This window comes from Cyprinodon variegatus, unplaced genomic scaffold (genome assembly GCF_000732505.1).
Source record: "Cyprinodon variegatus isolate N-32 unplaced genomic scaffold, C_variegatus-1.0 Scaffold367, whole genome shotgun sequence".
In the NCBI taxonomy this organism is placed as follows: domain Eukaryota; kingdom Metazoa; phylum Chordata; class Actinopteri; order Cyprinodontiformes; family Cyprinodontidae; genus Cyprinodon; species Cyprinodon variegatus.
Window position 1 is genome coordinate 124,323 of NW_015150820.1, and position 18,084 is coordinate 142,406.

Here is an 18,084-nt window from a genome sequence, read left to right on the forward strand (position 1 = left end):
TATATATATATATATATATATATATATATATATATATATATATATATATATATATATACTCTACTATATTTTCATATATACTCTACTATATATATATATTTTTTTACTTGAATCTTTTCAAGTTGAAAACAGACTAACACCTTAAAATACAAAACGAGTTATGCTTTAAGAACTATACAATGTGTTTTCACCTATGCCACCTAGTATTTCACCTATATTACCTGGTGTTCATCGAAGATTATAGGTTCTCTATCTGAGTCATGCTTTCCAGCTATCTCTCACTGCAGGCTGCAGCTTTTTCTGTAGGTGCTACAAGAGGGAAAGCTGATTCTCAGTAATGCTGTACGATCTATTGGCTGAGGTGATCTTCAAACACCTTAGATCTTTTACATTGCAGCTGGTGGTTAGATTTATCCCAATATAAACCCATTATCAGAGCTGAAATATTACATTACACTCTCCAAAAAGAAAAGTGAACCCTTGATAATCCACAGAGGGTCCATCTTAGGTATTCTATTAATAGCTTTCAGAATGGGGATCAATGGTTCGTTTCATATGTAAGGCTCTCCTTCTTCTTTAGCCTCTAAATCCTACAGTCACTGCTAGTTTTTTCAGTTCGGCTTTTTATGTACATTTTCAGACCATTTGATGTTGGCTCCCATGCTCGGCTGGGGTGTTGACATCTAGTAAGCTGTTAATCCATGTGTGGTGCACCTGAGTAGAATATATTAGGCACACCTGAGACTGTTTGACATTTACAGTAATGGGAAAAGAAATCTTCTATGTCTGCCAACTTGGAAAAAACTCCCTACAACAATATAAAATGTCCGCCTCATATAACTGTAGGAAAATTAGCAACCAAACTATGCTAATCAAATAAACTTTGAATTAATCAAGAGAGGCGAACACCTCTGTAACAGCTTTTATTTGGTTTGCTTTGTTTTAGATCATTGAGTTATCTGTTAGAGCTATGCTAAGCAGGAACTACATAAACAATGACCATATATGCAGCAGGGATTGTATTTTCACAGAGTTTGAAACCTACTATATTGAGACTGTAGTGAGATTAGTTATTGAGATGGAATAAACTGTGAAGTTTCAGTGGTAGATTAGTTGAAAATAGAAAGCTTTTATATATTATGCCATAGAAAAGCACACAATACATATTAGGATATTCTGTTTACATCAGGTGTTAGTGTGGGCAGTGGTGGAGGGATAATGATTCGGGGTTGTGTTGCAATTGTGTTGCAGCCAAAACCAAAGTATTCTGCAGTAAATTAGAGGCCATCTGAATGACAAATGAAGCTTGGGGCAAAGACTCCTAGCACATCAGTTACTCTATAACATAAGAAAATCAAAACAAGGTGCCACAAACCCCCAGAAGCCGAAGCAACGTTGTAAATAATTACAGACCAAGGTCCCCCCTCTACATTGTGAGATTATTTTTCTCATAAGACACCTATCTTTCATTAGAGCTTTTGAGGACCAGAAATCCTTTTAGTAATTCTCTAAGAAGCTCAAGGTGCCGATTCATTTCGAAAATGAAAAGGTAAAGAAATTATTTACTATGTGCTTATTTCCTTTTTTCAAAAGATAAACAAAAAGGGATACTTCCTCTTTAAACATGGATATTGAAAGCTTTATAGATGGCATAGATAAACTTCCTCTCTGAAGGACAGATGAGCAACATAAAGCTTCTGAAAAGCAATTAACCATAAAACCTATAGTTTTTGCAGATTTTTTGAATAATAAACTTCTATGAGATTTTTGCCATTAGTGACAGAACAGGCTTAATCTTTTCTTGCGATTAAAAAGCAGCCTTCAGCTCTATTCATAGAGAGTTCTCCATTTTTAATCCTTTATAGGTCAAGTTAGCATTTTTGATCACTAGCGTACCCCTTACAAATGGAGCCCCCCTCAGTGAGGCCTAGAAGCACAAGATCTACAGTATATCCAGCGATTCAGCAAAGATGCTGCTACATGGCTGTACATCTTATTTTGGCATTTGACCAATTAGATGAGCCCTTGAATGATATATTACCTACTGTAATTTAAGTTGGGGGGAAAAAAAGTTAACAAGTCAAAAAAAAAAAAGGTAAAAACCTAATTGAAAAGTTATTAAGTTAACAATTGTGTACAAACTGAAAAATCTAAGTGCCAGTATCAGAATCAATGCCTCTAAGGTTATGTTGTACCAAAAAAATGTGTTTCTTTCACTCTGAGTGTTTTTCATGAATAATTAGTATTTTTCATGAATTATTAGTATTAGTCTTATAGAAGCACTTTGTTATTTTTCTTGATATATTCGGGCAAGTTGGCGTTTCTTGGTATTACATTGACATAGATTTTTGTCATCAAAATATCCATTTTTTTTTATGTTACAAAGATAACAAGGTCTTGTCCTGGATTCCAATAAAACTATTGGCTTGAAATTTTGATTTTCAAAGTATTTCACTGAGTGCCGTATAAAGGGTAATGCCAGTTAATTTTTTGTTGCAATTATTTATTTTTGTATAAAGATAATGTGACATAAACATTTTTAGAATAATGGGTTTTACTCCGTCTACAGAAAAATGGCCATAAGGAGGACATCCTTTGCGTAGTGCAGTGTCCTCCCTCTTTTTTGGTCACTGGCAGCAAGAACGGAGAAATCATAGTGTGGAACACAGCTTCTGGATCTATACAATGTCGGTTTCTTGGACCTCCTGGAGCTAAAGATCTAAACACTGAAGGTGATATAGCTATACATATATTGATTGATTGATTGATTGATTGATTGATTGATTGATTGATTGATTGATTGATTGATTGATTGATTGATATAAATACTGGTATAAAATTTATACATCTTTTCTTTTCATAATAGGACTGGACACAAGTGTCCCAAGCATGTTTGTTATCAAGAATCTAAAGCTGCTGCAGCTTTCTCCATTTACTGCTCTTCTGTCACCTGGAGTCAGAGGTTAGCTTTTCAGAACACTGATAATTGTGAATTATTACATTTTACAACCTTTATTTATTTCACAGCAGCATTATTTATTCATTTTGTGTTTTCAAAGGTTGGGTAAATCTCTGGGATGTGTTTGAACAAAAGCTTGTGAGCAGCTTTGAAGTTGTGAGTCATTTTATATTTATCTTCCTTTTTTCATTTACATCATTTTCTTTCTGTTTGGCTAACAAGTGATATAATTTTTCTATTGTGTCCTAAATGAGCGAAAACAGAAATGAGCTAATCCATAATATGCCACTGTGCTTGGCATTAATTGTTGTTGATATACAGTACAGTATATACTCTGCAGGTGAACAATGTAGATATTGCACTCTACTTTGTTTCTGTGAGAATGGTGAACATGAAAACTTATATGAGATTTTCAATTGATAGAAGAAACATTGTAAAAATGTGGAATATTAAAACTGTTACTCCACTCCTCAGAGACCCACCAACTGTGGCTAAAAGTTGAAACATTTCACAGAAACTTGTGAAATGTCACGCTTTATCAGGATTGGATAACAATCATTACACCTTTTTCAGATTTAAAACTGGTTACTCCGAAATTAACTCTGATAAATGCATATGGGAATGTGTGTTTCATAAAGCGTAACTAAAATAATACCCTCCTTTCCACTAAAACATTCAAGACCCAAAGCCTAAAAGAAATTCCTGGGGATATTGACAGCCTACTGTTCCCATCGCTCTGAAAGGCCCAGAACATTAATTCAAAGGAATCATAACATGATATTTAACTCAAACCATCGGCTGAAATGTACTTTAAATTTATTTGAAACATATTTGGAAATAATTAAATAAATCCAATTTTAATACCGCTTTTTTCTGTTTCAAAAGGTATGAAAATGGGATTTATTTATTTATTTCCAGGCAAGAGAACTTGACTTGTACTTATGCAATTTTATGTGGATTGAGTTTACCAACGTTCCCAGTGTAATAAAAATCTAGACAAAAAGTTACACTTGCAACAACATTTGCTGAATGTCTACAGATTGAATCCCCGATTTTTGGAAAGCATCTGAACAGAGATAATTCACTTACAAATACTGCTAAAAATTAAATAGCAAATTTGGTTTTCTTTTATTGTCATAAAGTAAGGTACATCTCATATATCTACAGCACAAAGCGAAAAAAAAATGTCAAATTTGTATATATAAAGGCCAGTCAGAAGTTTCAGGGAATTGATGCCTTTACTATCTAATTATAAACAAATCAATCTATTTTATTGTTTAAAAATGTCTTAAAACCTCTTTGCTGATCAATTAGCTATAGTTATAAAAACAGGATGTGTACACTTGAATTCACTACAGCCACTATTGGTGAAACAAAGCACTGTAGTATATATAAAATATATGTCATTATGAATACAACCCTTCTGCAATCCTGGGGAATGTTCTGTGAGCCCTAACTTTGGCACGGGCCCAAAGCAGTGGGACAATAAAGCCCAGGAAAGATAAATTACCCAGGTAAATGTGTACTGAAATGCTACCCTAGCTTTGAAAATATCCGGACTTATGAAAAGCAATGGAAACAGAGCTATAGAAGAAGCCTCTAATCTTATATACTGTAACATTGTTTGTCACAGATCTGGTTGTTTCACACCTTTTCAATGATTTCAGTGACTAAAATTACAAGCACATTTTGGCAAGTACCGGTAACACCCTTTTCTACTACCATTTACTGATTTATAAACATCATCACATATCTGCCTTACTTAAAAAAAGAAATTTATGAGTCTTTATTGTTGTTATGTAATAAAAATGTAATAACATCACAATGCATATATAGTACAAAAACAAGAATTGAAAACATTTATCCAAAAACGAAAAGTGAGCAGCTTACTTAGAGACCCTGATAAATGTTAAAAGAACCCATTTGAAGAAATACCACTAACTATTAAATATTTAAACAACCTTATTCACCTTTTCAGAAAACATTCAACTTAAAAATGCAGCATGAAGCATTTACATGAAGTGCAGCTGTGCTCAGCCTATGAAATGCACTGAATTTGTGATTTGTTTATTTTTCAGCAGTGATATATGTGTGTGTGTATGTGATCTTGTTGTGACTGAGTCTGTGCGTGAGCGTCTGTGTGATGGTGAAATGGATTGTGAGTGTCTCGCTGCAGGGGGAAGATTGCATTCATGGCTTTGAAAAAGAACCTGTACCCTAATCCTTTTCCTGATAGTAGTGGGACAAACAGTCCATCTCCTCTTGTCTTTTCCATTTTGAAGGATGGAAAAGAGAAATCAGACATTTAAATTGGAATAAAAAAACAAGTATGAATTCTAAAACAAATATTCAGTTCCACTTGCTTTCTTAGAAAAAACAATTGATTCTACTGATCGTTTTCTTTAAAAATGTATTATTAATGTGTAATTTTTGGAAATCTTTTTTAGTTTCAGAGTAAGATTATCCTATTGCAACCCAATTTCAAGTCAAGACCAGTGGCTTTAATTAGTTTGAAGTGAGTTAATGACGTTGAATGTCCAATTCTTACGTTCTTCCATTTTCAGGCTTGGCAAGGAGAGATGGCCTTTTTGATAAGTCCTTATAACACCCAGAGTAAAACATTAAGTCCTGTCAAGGAAAAAAAATAAGGATTAGATATAGAAAGATTGATTTATTTGTATTTATGTTTTAAACCTTCAGCCATTATGTGTGACACCAGATGTTTTCTTGAAAATTCTGTTGATTTGAGATCATGTTTGTACCACAGTCCAAATTTCAGCAAAAGATAACAAAACTGGCCACCACTGATGAAAAGACACTACTATATGCTGCTGACAGGATTGGTTACATCTATATTCACAACATGGAGGCTTTTGACGCAGAGCAGAATTCACCCACAGGTTAGAATCCCTCGTCTCTCACCTTTGACTTTATCTCTTTTCATCAGAAAATATTCTCAGATTTTTTGTCTCTCTCTTGTTTTTATAAAACAAATCTCTTAGCTGAACATTTTTGGCGTGCTCATACTGGCACAATTACCAGGTATGTACGATCCGTACGTACACATTGTACCCATGAATCTCCCACAGCTTTATCTTGTGAAACTAATACATGTCAGTTGACTGGTTCAGTAACAGTCAGCTAGTTTCTATACCTACCACTTTTATCTAATTCACTCATATGGAGCCAATCTTTTCCAATGTAAGGTGTCGGTTGCACCAGCAATGCCATGATGTTGCTCTGCAGCTGTAGGTACGGTGTAGAACTGTGTGTGAAACGAGACAAGCAGGCCCTGGCACTGCTATTAAATACTAACTGGAATCTTTAAGTTTTGCACTTTGTGTTGAATTCTTTCTATGGATGATCACAAGAGAATATCTTGCTTGCAGTTTCATTATATTTTCTTCTTTTGTACCTGGTTCAGCTTGCAGATTGTTACCAGTGATCGAATGGTGCTTACCTCATCCACTGACCAAACTGTAAGGCTGTGGAGCTCACAAGGAGAGTTCATTGGTGGGTGTCAACAGTTGCAGTTGAGCCACTTATTCTGTTTAACATACCATACCATAAAATACCATTCTATACCATACCATACCATACAATACAAAAATAATTTTAAAAGCATGATTGACACCCAACAGGACCAAAGTGCTATGCACAATCTTAAAATACAAATAATTAATCACAAAAAACAATAAATAAATTGGTATGTAAAAGTATTAATAACATAAAAAGCAATAATAAATAAAAATAAAAGAAACACAGTAAGACAAAGTCAGCATATCAGATTGTGTTAAAAGCCAAGTGAAAGAAATGGGTCTTAAGAAGAGATTTAAAATCAGAAAGTGAAGAGGCCTGTCTAACGGCCAAGGGAAGGTCATTCCACAGCTTAGGGGCTGCAACAGAAAAAGCACGGTCACCTCTGAGCTTGTGTTTTGTCTTTGGCACCCTCAGACATAAAAAAGACTGCTAAGCTAAACACTTGGTTATTTTAGGTGAACTATTCACAGTACCGGTCACCAAGGTCGGAGCTAGACGAGGGTTAAGGGGTGGCATCAGTAATTCATTTCCTGTTAAAATATTCCTACCCTGACACTTTTCTACATTTTGTTATTTAATAGCCACACATAATTGCATTATTTTGAAATTTTAAGTGTGGTTTATTTATAAAGTTTATTATATTTTCAAAACCTTTGCAATGCAAACTTCTTAACACACATGTACTCCTATTTAGTTATCTTTGTAGCCTGATAAACCAGACTAAATGTGAGCTTAAATGTGTAATTTAGTCTGGCCCAGATGAATGAGACATCGGAAGATTGTTGATGAGAACAACCAGTTGTTTTTTAAACCATGTCAGAGCCTATTGGCCAACGCTATGACCAATGAGCGCGATAGGAAGCTGATGGGGTCGTGTAAAAAAACAGCATGTGAAACGGCTGTAGGTAAATCGGCGAATATGTCCTTCTTAAAAATGAATGAGCGTAGAGCCTCTTTCTGCTCATGTTTCACATAAAACCCCAAGTCTAATGATTCCAAAACTAACTCCAAAGCTGAATCAAACAAGAACTGTTTAATAGTTGCTGCCATCTTCCTTGTTGTGCTTTCTCCAGTGTTGCGCAGCTTTGTTGTCATGCCCTCAAAACCCCGTCTGCTTTACATCCAAAGATTCAACGCACATCTCTGCGTTGTGATTGGCCAGTTCTAGGGCCTGGGGCATTGATCGAGAGTAGACCAAACACGCAGGCAAAAAGGATTTTGGCCTCTGGCGGGTGGGGCTAGTCTACTAGGCTATTCTTTTAGAGCTTATTCACTAGAAGATATCATACTGGAAATGGTGGTGATTTCATCACGCTAAGGGGATGCTTTGCTCAGCAGATACAGCAAACCTGGTCAGGGTTCTTTGGAAACTGAATATTGGAGCTAAACACAAGGCAGTCCTACATGAGAACCTGGTAAAGCCACAACAGACTTGAGAACAGAACAGTCAGGATTGGCTTGCCTTACATCAGGACATCTGTATATAGAGAGAAAGAGGCCAAACTAAATAGTATAGGTCAGAACAATATCATGAGTTACAATAGCCCTGCCAATGTTCAGACCTTAATCCAATTCAAAAATTGGTGTAAAACTTGAAAACATATGTTCATATACCTCGACTTTTAATCTGAGTTTAAATTGTTGTAACAAAAACAAATTGGCTCTAATTTCAGAAACATCCCCCAAGAGACATTGTGCTGTAATTCAGTAAAAGCTCTGTGAATTTATTTTTTAAAGTGAGTTTAAAAACTTCTGAAAGTTAAACCCCGTTAAAAAGATGACAGTTTATTATGCGTGGTGCAATCCAACCATTCCTCTATAAAACATCAATCTACTGATTTTGTGTAATAACTGGACAAATTCAGATATTGGGCAATAAAAAAATATCATATCCTTTACATGAAAGCACATTGCAGGGGAAAAAAATCTCTTGGGATACAGAAATATCACATTTTAATAACCTGCTGTTTTATAGTCACATTTTTCAGCACCATTAAATACAATTTGTTAGAACATACATTAAAATGTAATTTTCCATCTGCAGGGACATTTGGTCAGCCTGAAATGTGGAGTGTCCAGATTCCCTCATCCTGGATTCATCCTGGTGTCCCCGATGAGGTTCTGATTGATCCTCTCACTATGCCAAATCATGATATTCTGAAGAGAGAATCACATCTCTCTGAAGCAATCAATTCTGACGTGACTGAGACTGATAAAGGGGAACTAAAGGTAAGCTGCAATATTTCAAAAATGATTACCCGAGCTCTTCCTCTTTCTGACTCTTTTTACTGTCACGCTGAACCAATGATCCTTTGAATTTCATCAGTTACACTGACAATGAGGGAGATTTAGGAGCACGTTTGCCCAGAGGAATAGGAGTCTGGGCTGGAATTCAACCATTTCAGCAGAACAGACCACTGCACATGTTTATTGCCAGTTTAACAGCTGACTCGATCCTAAAGCACAGATTGACATTTGTAAGGACTTTGTCTTCTGCTGTATTTCAGACTCTATGATGAAATTGAATGGAATACTGACATATCATCAAACAACTTTTCCCCAAATGGCTTCAGGACATTGGAGCAACTGAATGCCTGTGCACCACCTTAACTCTCTCTGAGTATTGATCCTTTCATCAGCCACACAGGGGAACTGAAATTAACCGATAGATGAAACTGTATTGATCAGCACTAAGAAAGAAGGTCATTGCATTGGTATGATTCAATTTATGTTATGTAGTTTAATACTGCTAGAAAACAAATCTACCAAGTGAAAGGTTTTTGCTGGGAAATTATTATCATTATATATTTTTTAACAGTGTCCTGTCTGGCAATGTGGCAATAAAAATAATTGTCTTGATGCCAAAAATAGGCCCAACAGATTTAGCTTTCACAGGTGGAGCAGTATGGCTATTGCTATAGTGTTCCGCTTGATTCATGCATGTAAACAGCTTTATTATAATTATGCAGGGAGCATTGCAGATCATATGGACACTGCAATGTAAGTAGAACAGAAAAGGGAAAACAGGAAAAAGGAGAAAAGATGAAAGAAAGAGGAGATAAAAGGGAGACAACGATAAAACGTCTTCTGTGTGCTTCATCACCTGCAAAGAGAGATGTAAAAAGAACAGCACAACCAACGGATATAGTATAAGAGATACAAAAAAGTGGTACCTTGATATTATTGCTGATGTGTAAGTAGTACTATTTAATCTGACATGTACTATACTGTGGTAGCCAAAGATAAGAATATTGGCTTTCTGTATGGAAATGAATCTCTGAGTAATTTGAAACAAGCACCTGTTGTTTGTGAGAGTGCACTTGTGCATGTAAAGTTTATCTAAAGGAAAAATGCTCAATAGTGGTTGTGAAGAGCCAAAGACCCACCCCCCCAGAGCACCAAGGCAAGCGCCGGGGGACCTAAAACCCCAGATGCACAAAGGGATCCCCAAAGCAAAGGCACCTAGGAGAGGCAGACCCAGGAAATCTGCCCCCCCACCAAGGGAAGAGGAGAGACCTGAGGAAATCCCCCAGCAGCCGCAATGCCAGGGTCCCCAGGAGCTGCAGGGACGAGTCCGCGCGCTCAGCCGACAGCCAGCCACGTCGAAGTGGAACCGACCATGTGCACAGGGGGGTTAGGGTTAGGGGGGCTCCGCACTTAGCCGAGACTTGAGATGTTCTTGGGAGAGGCAGCAGTTCAGACCCGAACCTGACTGCAGCCTACAAGAGGAGAACTACAAAAAAAAAAACATACACAAATGTTGAAAACGTATGAAGCTCTGTTATGAAACCCAGGTCATGTAAAGATGTTGACATTTGCATGTGTATGCACAAAACTAATGTATTTTAGTTCAATTCTGTGAGGTGGGCTGTACTAATACCGTCCGTCAAAGGATTGTAGGCAACCATATACTGTAGTTTGTCAGGAGGTCCCTATGCTAACTGCATTAGAGCCAGGAAGCATACTGCGTCCTTGCTTGTTCCTAGCAGCCAGTACTATGAAGATATTGCATCATGGAAACTGTGGACGCACTTGGCTTTGAGGTGCTTAATAAATTTTGGGTATTTGGATTGAGCCCCATGGTTCCACACCTGACTTAAATTAATTTGTGATTAACGGGCCTCTGCACCCTTGGGGGCTGCTGAGGAGGGAATGAAATCATTTAATATGGGTGTGTCGTGGGTACTGAGGTCTACGTTTGAAAATTAGTGAGAATGAGTATTTTCAGGGAACAATCTCATGTGGTTGACTAAAGATTTGACATTGGGAATTTTCTTTTCTTATATAAAACACATGCTTAGGTCAAGGTCAGCTTTGTGACCTTTTAACATAGTTACAATAATTTCAATGTAAAGGACTCCACCGTATAAGGAACGTTTTATATATATTTTTCAATTGCTTTCTAAATGTGTGAGCATCGAGTTATATGAATACTTATGCAAGATGTTTTAATGATAATATGTATATGGAGTCCTAATTGCTCTGATATAGAAGCATAAAAATGATTTTTAATGCAAGAATGTAATATATTTTATTGGCAGTTTATGCATTATTACTTGTTTTCAATGAAGGGGATCTTGCATGAAATTTATAATTAATAAATTCCTGAATTATTCGAGAATTGTCAGCCTTTTAATTCATGAATAAAACATTATACTTCTATTTGACTCCCTTTTGTCTAGGTCTTTAGGGGTATTTTTGCAGCTTCGGTGACAGTAAGAATGCTATTAAAAGAGTTTGAAACTCATCACAAGATTTAACCATGCAGAAGGAAACATAGGCCTAAACATGTCAGTGGTTAATAATCATAATTCTATGAGGATGTAATGGTAACAAGCATACACTGTAGGTGTCATACTTGTAAAGGCAAAAACAAGAAAATGTTATTGAATAAAAATGCAGCTAGCGAGCTATAGTGTATAGTGTTTGGACATAACTGGATTTTGTACAGTCCATCAAGTAAATTGTCAGCATGGTTTTACTTTTTGCTGGTCGACTGTTCATCCCAACAATATCCGTCGAGATCCTGAAACCTGCAATTTATCATTTCCTGCCCACCCACACAAACTAAAGGATGCACACACCTGAACTCCCTTCATCAATCTCTTATACGAGCAGTATGCAGGGTGTGCAACTTCATGAATCAAAACATTAATTACTCGAAGAGAGCTTCTACATATCTTATTAGTTTTTTTGATTACAGTACAACAACTATTAGCACTTTGCTGTACTCAAAAACATAATTACTCTTCACTCTTATATTTCAGTCTGCATGGGGAGTGAATTATTCAGGGATTCTCAGTAAATACCAGCATCTGAGGGAAGAAGAGAAAGGTCATCTTGAAATTGGTAGACTGGAATAATCACCTTCTGCCTCTCTTTCTTTTTGCTAACATAAGACTTGTTGCATCAAGACATATTCATCACAATGTTTTTCATATAAATATGGAGCAACACAAAATCTGCTCCTCTAAAATTAAACCTGAGATATTACACAGTAGGGGGATGTAAACCAGATACACTGATCCTGTAAGTTATATATACGGACAAAAAATTTTAAAATGAAAGAAAAAACCACAATGGTCACGCGGAAATGACTTGAATCTGACGCTGCTTTTCAACCATGCTTTAACTGAATGATTTTAGAATTAAACTCATTAAAAAGGCCTAGACAAAAAAGATGGAGCCTCTAGAAAAGGCTGAAAATAATGTCAACAAATGGACATGGTACATCAATGGACATTCCTTAAAATGTGTACTTCCCCTTTGCCTGTGCGTGCCATTAGCTCTCGCCCCGCTTGCATTAATGAGCAGTGCCATTTTGTAATTCAACACTAGGGAGCCTAAACCTCCACCGTAAATTTCATAAAATGATTGCTTAACTATGCATTGTCAAACTTCATAACTTCTTGTCAACATGTAGTTTGTCAAGGTCCAGTCTAGCTTTTTTAAGTTTTAGGCCCACTGACTGATTACACAATTGGACACACCTTGATTCAACATGTCCCTTTGATCAAATTATTTTCAGTATTTCCAATAATACCATCATTTTGATTCACGCCTGTTTCATGAGTTTCAAGACTTTCTGTTAAGGCATGGTTAAGAAGAAATGTTTGCCTATCATTTGTTCATTTTCCTAGAATTTTTTATTATTATTTTTAAATATTATTATTAGATTTAAGTGATTTCTGTGACCATTGTAGGTTTTTCTTTTATTAAATGAGGGAGACCAATAATTTTGTCTACATCGTATTTTACCAGCCATATGTTGAATTGGAAATGAAATTCTTAACTCAAGCTTAACTTAATAAACCTGCTGGCATTGGTTGTAATGTTTGTAGAATGTGGTTATTTTGTTATTAATTACTTTCACACAGCTAATTTCTCTCTCCAATTCCACTCTCAGCTCCATTATAATACAATGTTAAAAGAAGATAATTAGGGATATAATACAATTCACAACTGTAAAGGAGAAAAAGGAAACACATTAGAACTTCTGTAGTGAATTTTAATGCCTCGGTAGAAAAAGCATTCAGATAATAGAGTACAGTCACAAGTTGCCTCGAAAGTGTCGAAGAATTAAGAATATCAGCTATTATAATGGTTAATAAGACTAAATATCATACTTGTGTTTAACAGGACAACAAATATTCAAGTGCTCTCACATCAATTTGCAAAATGGCAAATTTATTATTTTTGCAGCAAAAGACGACAAAGACGACAAAGAAGAAAGCAATTGTTTTTTTTTATATAACAGCACAAAAAACGGCAAACACTAATACATTCATTTTACAGTAGGAAAATTGAAATAAGCAACTAAGCATACTAATCTTTAAATTAACATATTTATAGACCTGGCAAATACTCATGTTTTTTGAGTTGCCAACTCTGCCCTTGTTTATTGTTTTTCTACATATCAATGACGCCAGTTCCTAAAAGCTAAAATAAATCCGAGGGGAAGCAAAGCAGATGCCAGTGCAGCCGAGTCAGGCCATGCTTATGAAAATAGATTTATTTGGAGACAGATGTTCGGTAAGAACCCAGCTTTGATTCTTTAGAAATGTCTGTCATCTTTTCAGCCAAGATATTGCTAAAAATGAGATTCAAAGTAAAATTATTATCTTCTACTGCATCCAAGCAATGCCGTCATGCTCTAACTCTACAAATTGTGTTTTTAGGACTGTGTGCAGTATTAGTTTCCATCATAAGTTGTATTTTGTATCTAGGCTAAATGGTTTGATTTGGCCTGCATCTGCCAAGGCTCAGAAAATAGGACCCAGAATTCAGGCAGACTGCTCAGGATTGCGCTGCTCGTCAGCTGGGATCGGCTTGCTGGATTCTTTGGTTCTTAGTTGTGTCCGTGTCCAGAGGACAGAGTGGTCGGATGATTTCTCCACAGCATGAGGCGGAAGCCGCCCAGAGAGTTCCAGGAATCAGGCAGAGCAGACTGACAAGCAGAAGCCAGCAGACGCAGAAGAGCAGAAGGTTCAGAGGTGGAATCCAAAGCAGGTGACAGGGCAGGTGTCCAGATCAGAAAGATGCAAAGGCGCCAAAGGGATATCCAAGCCAGGGTCAGGGGACAGTTTCAAGGTCGCTATCAGGCAGAGTCCAAACAGCAGTCCGAGCACAGGAACAAGCAAAAAATGACCAGAAAAGGGGCGGGCAAATCTCAGGAATCCAGAGGCAGAAAAAGGTCAGGATCAGGCAGTCAAAACACAACAGGGTACACTAGATACTTCTCACACTCTGCTTGAATAATCTGGCATGGATGGGAACAGGCAGCATAAATTGGAGCTGGAATAGGTGGATCAGATGAGGGCAAGTGAAACCTGGGTGGAAGAAATGAACTATTAATCCAGTCATCAGTGCCAATATCATGACAGCATCTAACCACAACTGTCAATTGTGACTTCCTCTGGTTTTCTTTTTGGCTTATATCTTAATAATTTTTTTCATGAAGCTTATAGCTAACTTTGTTCACAAAATAACCAATAAGAGAGCTGGTTATTTCTGAGGGGCAACTGAGATTGGTTTAACTGGTTTTCAGTGTGCTCAGGGACCAGAAGGGTCCAAGAATAGGTAAATGGAGAGGGTTTATTAAAACGAAAATGCAAATAAAAAGGAGATAAAAAGGAAATGGAATAAGGAATTACCTTTTTAAATGTGTGACTAAGAAAGGTGTTAATAATCAGATTTTTGAATTTTGGTTTTTAAATCTTGATTTAGAAGTTGGATTTGAATATACATTTTTAATGTCAGCATTTAAAGTCTTAGGGAAGTCATATAAATAGACTCTTTATCAGACAATATTGTCCCAAAAGTTAGAACATTTCTATTTGAAAAAAAAAATCATGTCTTAAAATCTGTGTTTTTTCTACGTAATCTTATGCAGGCCAGTTAAATATACTTCAAGTTGTACACCTAAATACGACCAATCACATCGACCATCATCAACGGTTGCAGCTAATATATGCAACGCTTGAAATAAGAATAATTTACTTCACCGTTGAGTTACGTGCCAGTGTTCACAGGGATGGACGTCTGTGTCTTCGACAGGCGTAGAGCTAACAGAACTGCCAGTGTTTTGAGGCAAGGGCTCAAACATGTACGGTTATAAGCTTTCTACACCAAACCAAGCTTCTGCTTCCCTGGCATCCTCTTCCACAACAAGTTCTTCCCCACTTTCCTCCTCTAAATAAAAAACGTAAGACGGAGGAGACTCATTCATGACCTCCGAGACAAAACTCTCTTCCTCTTGCATGTTTCCGCTGTCCATAGCGTTCCTTGACAGTGTGCTACTTGGTCCCAATGTAATTTTCCATTGGGAACCAACTAGCACTAAGTTGCTAACTGCTTAGCAAAATGCTTCCGACAAACCGGCCGCAAATGACGAATCTTCCACCATAACAATCCCGCCCCCTTGATAAGCGACCAATCAAATTCACTTTATTCACTCGTATAAAGTCGAGCACCACTCGGGAGAATTCAGAAATGCAACAGTTGGAACAGCCGCTTCCCTATGACTTTAATAATGGAATAATAAATACAATTTACAATTGCTCTTCAAATTCAATTTCAATTGGGCAATTTGAAAAATGCTTTTCAAATTGGATTTTAAATTGCATGATTTAAATGTTGCATTTGAAATGGCTTTTTTTCTTTTTCAATGACTCTCTGGGTCCTGCATAACAATTATCCTCCTGACAGGTCCTTTGATCCAAACTGTTAAATTTCTATAGTTCATCCAGAGCTACCATCTGTCTATTGGCAGTTTCTCTCACAAATAATATTGTTACGTACTGTAAACTCGGTCAATTTAGATATTCTGCAATTCCCTATTAGCTGTACAGACCTGCATTATTTACCTGACTGGATGATAGCCTAAACAGAGCTTTTTGTGATAACCAAAGTTTTGGATATTGTTTTATAGCCCAACCCTGTTTTAAACTTCTGCAACACATTCCCTCTGACCTTCCTGTGCTGTGGTCTTCACTCTTTGTGATATTGTTTGCTTACAAATCTCTGAGTTCTTACCAGAACATCTACATTTATACAGGGAGAACATGTTAGTGGATTCTATCTACTAATTAGTTGATTTATGAAAACAAATGCTTACTCTGGATTTGAAGTCCTAAATGCAACTGAACACATTTTTCAGGTTTTAGAGTATACAATTATTCATTTATGTCACATTTGGAGTTTGTCCCTAAACTATGCTTACCCGTGGCAAATTAAGGTTTAAAATATCCCTCTATATTTGATGGTTCTTCTGGTTAGAGTAATAATAAAGTTTAGGAGACACCCAGCCAGAGTCCTGACCTGAAACTGACAGAGAATATGTGTGATGATCTAAACATTTGGATGATGGCAAGAAAGCCTTCTTACCTCAGTCCTTGAGCTCATCATCGAACATAAATCCTTAAAATATCAGAAGAGAGATGGCACCTATGTTGGTGACCTATTTTTTTTTTATTTGAAATTTTATTTTACCATTAGAATTATTATCATTTTTTAAAATGCATCATTGTTTTTCTTATTGGACATAAAGTTATTTTTGTAATTATAAAAAAATCTCTCTCCACAGTGCACTTAGTGTTGGGGGTGTCACTTTAAAAAGTAACTAGTTAGTTACTAGTAACTTTTCCAAAAAAGTAATTGAGCTGGTAAAGATTTAGAATTTGGACAACTGGAAGTTCAATCTGAAATATAATGAGTCAGACCATAATAAAATATTTCATTAAAAAGACTACACATCTGAGAACACTGTATACTAATCTGCTCTATTTTAGTGTATGTACTGTGACAAATTACCGGGAATATATTTATGTAGTTAGAACATGTTTTTTTTTTTTACTCATAATAAAATAAAATTATTTTTGCATGTTGAGAGGCTTAAATTGGTTATGAAATAGGCATGAATCTGAAAAATAATCCTTATAAAGCCATTTTACAAAAATAAATGCATCTTGCAAAAATAGTAAATAGTGGTTAGATTCCTCCAGAAGAAAAGTTAATAACATATAAAGTAAAAAGCAACATGGTGGCAGTCAGCTGTTAGTCAGCATTATACGATGTGAGGAGCTTCTTTGGATTGGAACTGCTTCTCACTGACAGACATAAAATCTTTGTTCCTACATATAATGAACAAACCACAGAAACATTTAGCATTTGACATGAGCAAGCACTTCAGAATACTATAGTAGAATCAGTGCCAGTTAGCCATCATCTCTCCACTCAGTCCGTATTTAAGCCATGCTCAATAACTGCACATATTGAAGCTCCTCAGCCAATCAGCGTCACCTATGCCCATATCTCAGCTTCCCTCAACCAATCGATGGTCCTGAATGTCTATTTCTGGCTGGCTAGCTCAAGTGGTTAACAAGGAATTTTGGGTTCTTGTCCCAGCTGGAGGGAATGTGCTGCCAGTGTGGGTCATTCGGCAAGAGCCTTCACGGGGAGTGGCCTAGTGGTTAGGGCATTGCACTTCTAATCTAGAGGTTCTGACTTCAAGCCCAACTCCCAAGGAATACCACTCTGGGTCCCTGAGCAAGACCCTTAACCCCACACAATGGCAGCCCACTGCTCCTCAATGGAATGGGTTAAATGCAGAGAGTTCATTTCGTTGCTCTGTACTTGTGACAGTGTAATGACAATAAAACGCTGGAAAAAAAGGAAAAAAATCTCATCTCCCTGCTGCTGCAGTAAAAAATCTCTCCCTGCAGCAGAAAATTTGCTTTCATTGATTGATTTTAAGTAAATGTGTTACCACTATTGTATGTCAAAAGTAATTAGTTAGATACTTTTTCAGTAAAAACTACTGCAGTTTCTTTGACACCCTCAGTCTGTAACATTTTTATTCTCAACACTGCTCGGGACTCATACTAATGCTTGAAAAAGCAAATCTTTAAACAAAATCAACTAATAGTGGGAATAAAAATGATTCAAACTATATCAACAGCCAACATATTTAGTTTTGTCTAATTCTAAGTGATGGTATAAGTGCCTTCAAACACTAGTTATTACACAATATGCATCACAATTATTAGTGTTGTTTTTATTTGGATAGGTGCCCAGAACCCCATATG

The 18,084-nt window shown here is 36.5% G+C and overlaps 2 protein-coding genes across 2 annotated transcripts in view; both read left to right on the forward strand.

Annotated features, from left to right (window-relative positions):
- The window catches only part of LOC107092090 (WD repeat-containing protein 49-like), a 27,951-nt gene extending 18,260 nt beyond the window's left edge, over window positions 1–9,691 (forward strand). Inside the window, exons 21-28 of the mRNA XM_015386378.1 lie at window positions 2,570–2,732; window positions 2,867–2,962; window positions 3,060–3,115; window positions 5,727–5,859; window positions 5,962–6,001; window positions 6,384–6,472; window positions 8,544–8,728; window positions 9,007–9,691. Of these exons, the coding sequence (XP_015241864.1) occupies window positions 2,570–2,732; window positions 2,867–2,962; window positions 3,060–3,115; window positions 5,727–5,859; window positions 5,962–6,001; window positions 6,384–6,472; window positions 8,544–8,728; window positions 9,007–9,015 (771 nt within the window). The 3' untranslated portion in view covers window positions 9,016–9,691. The remainder of the gene's footprint in view (window positions 1–2,569; window positions 2,733–2,866; window positions 2,963–3,059; window positions 3,116–5,726; window positions 5,860–5,961; window positions 6,002–6,383; window positions 6,473–8,543; window positions 8,729–9,006) is intronic.
- Window positions 9,692–9,930: 239 nt separating this feature from the next.
- Window positions 9,931–18,084, forward strand: part of LOC107092091 (beta-1,3-glucosyltransferase-like) — a 136,277-nt gene continuing 128,123 nt past the window's right edge. Inside the window, exon 1 of the mRNA XM_015386379.1 lies at window positions 9,931–10,132. Within this exon, the coding sequence (XP_015241865.1) occupies window positions 9,931–10,132 (202 nt within the window). The remainder of the gene's footprint in view (window positions 10,133–18,084) is intronic.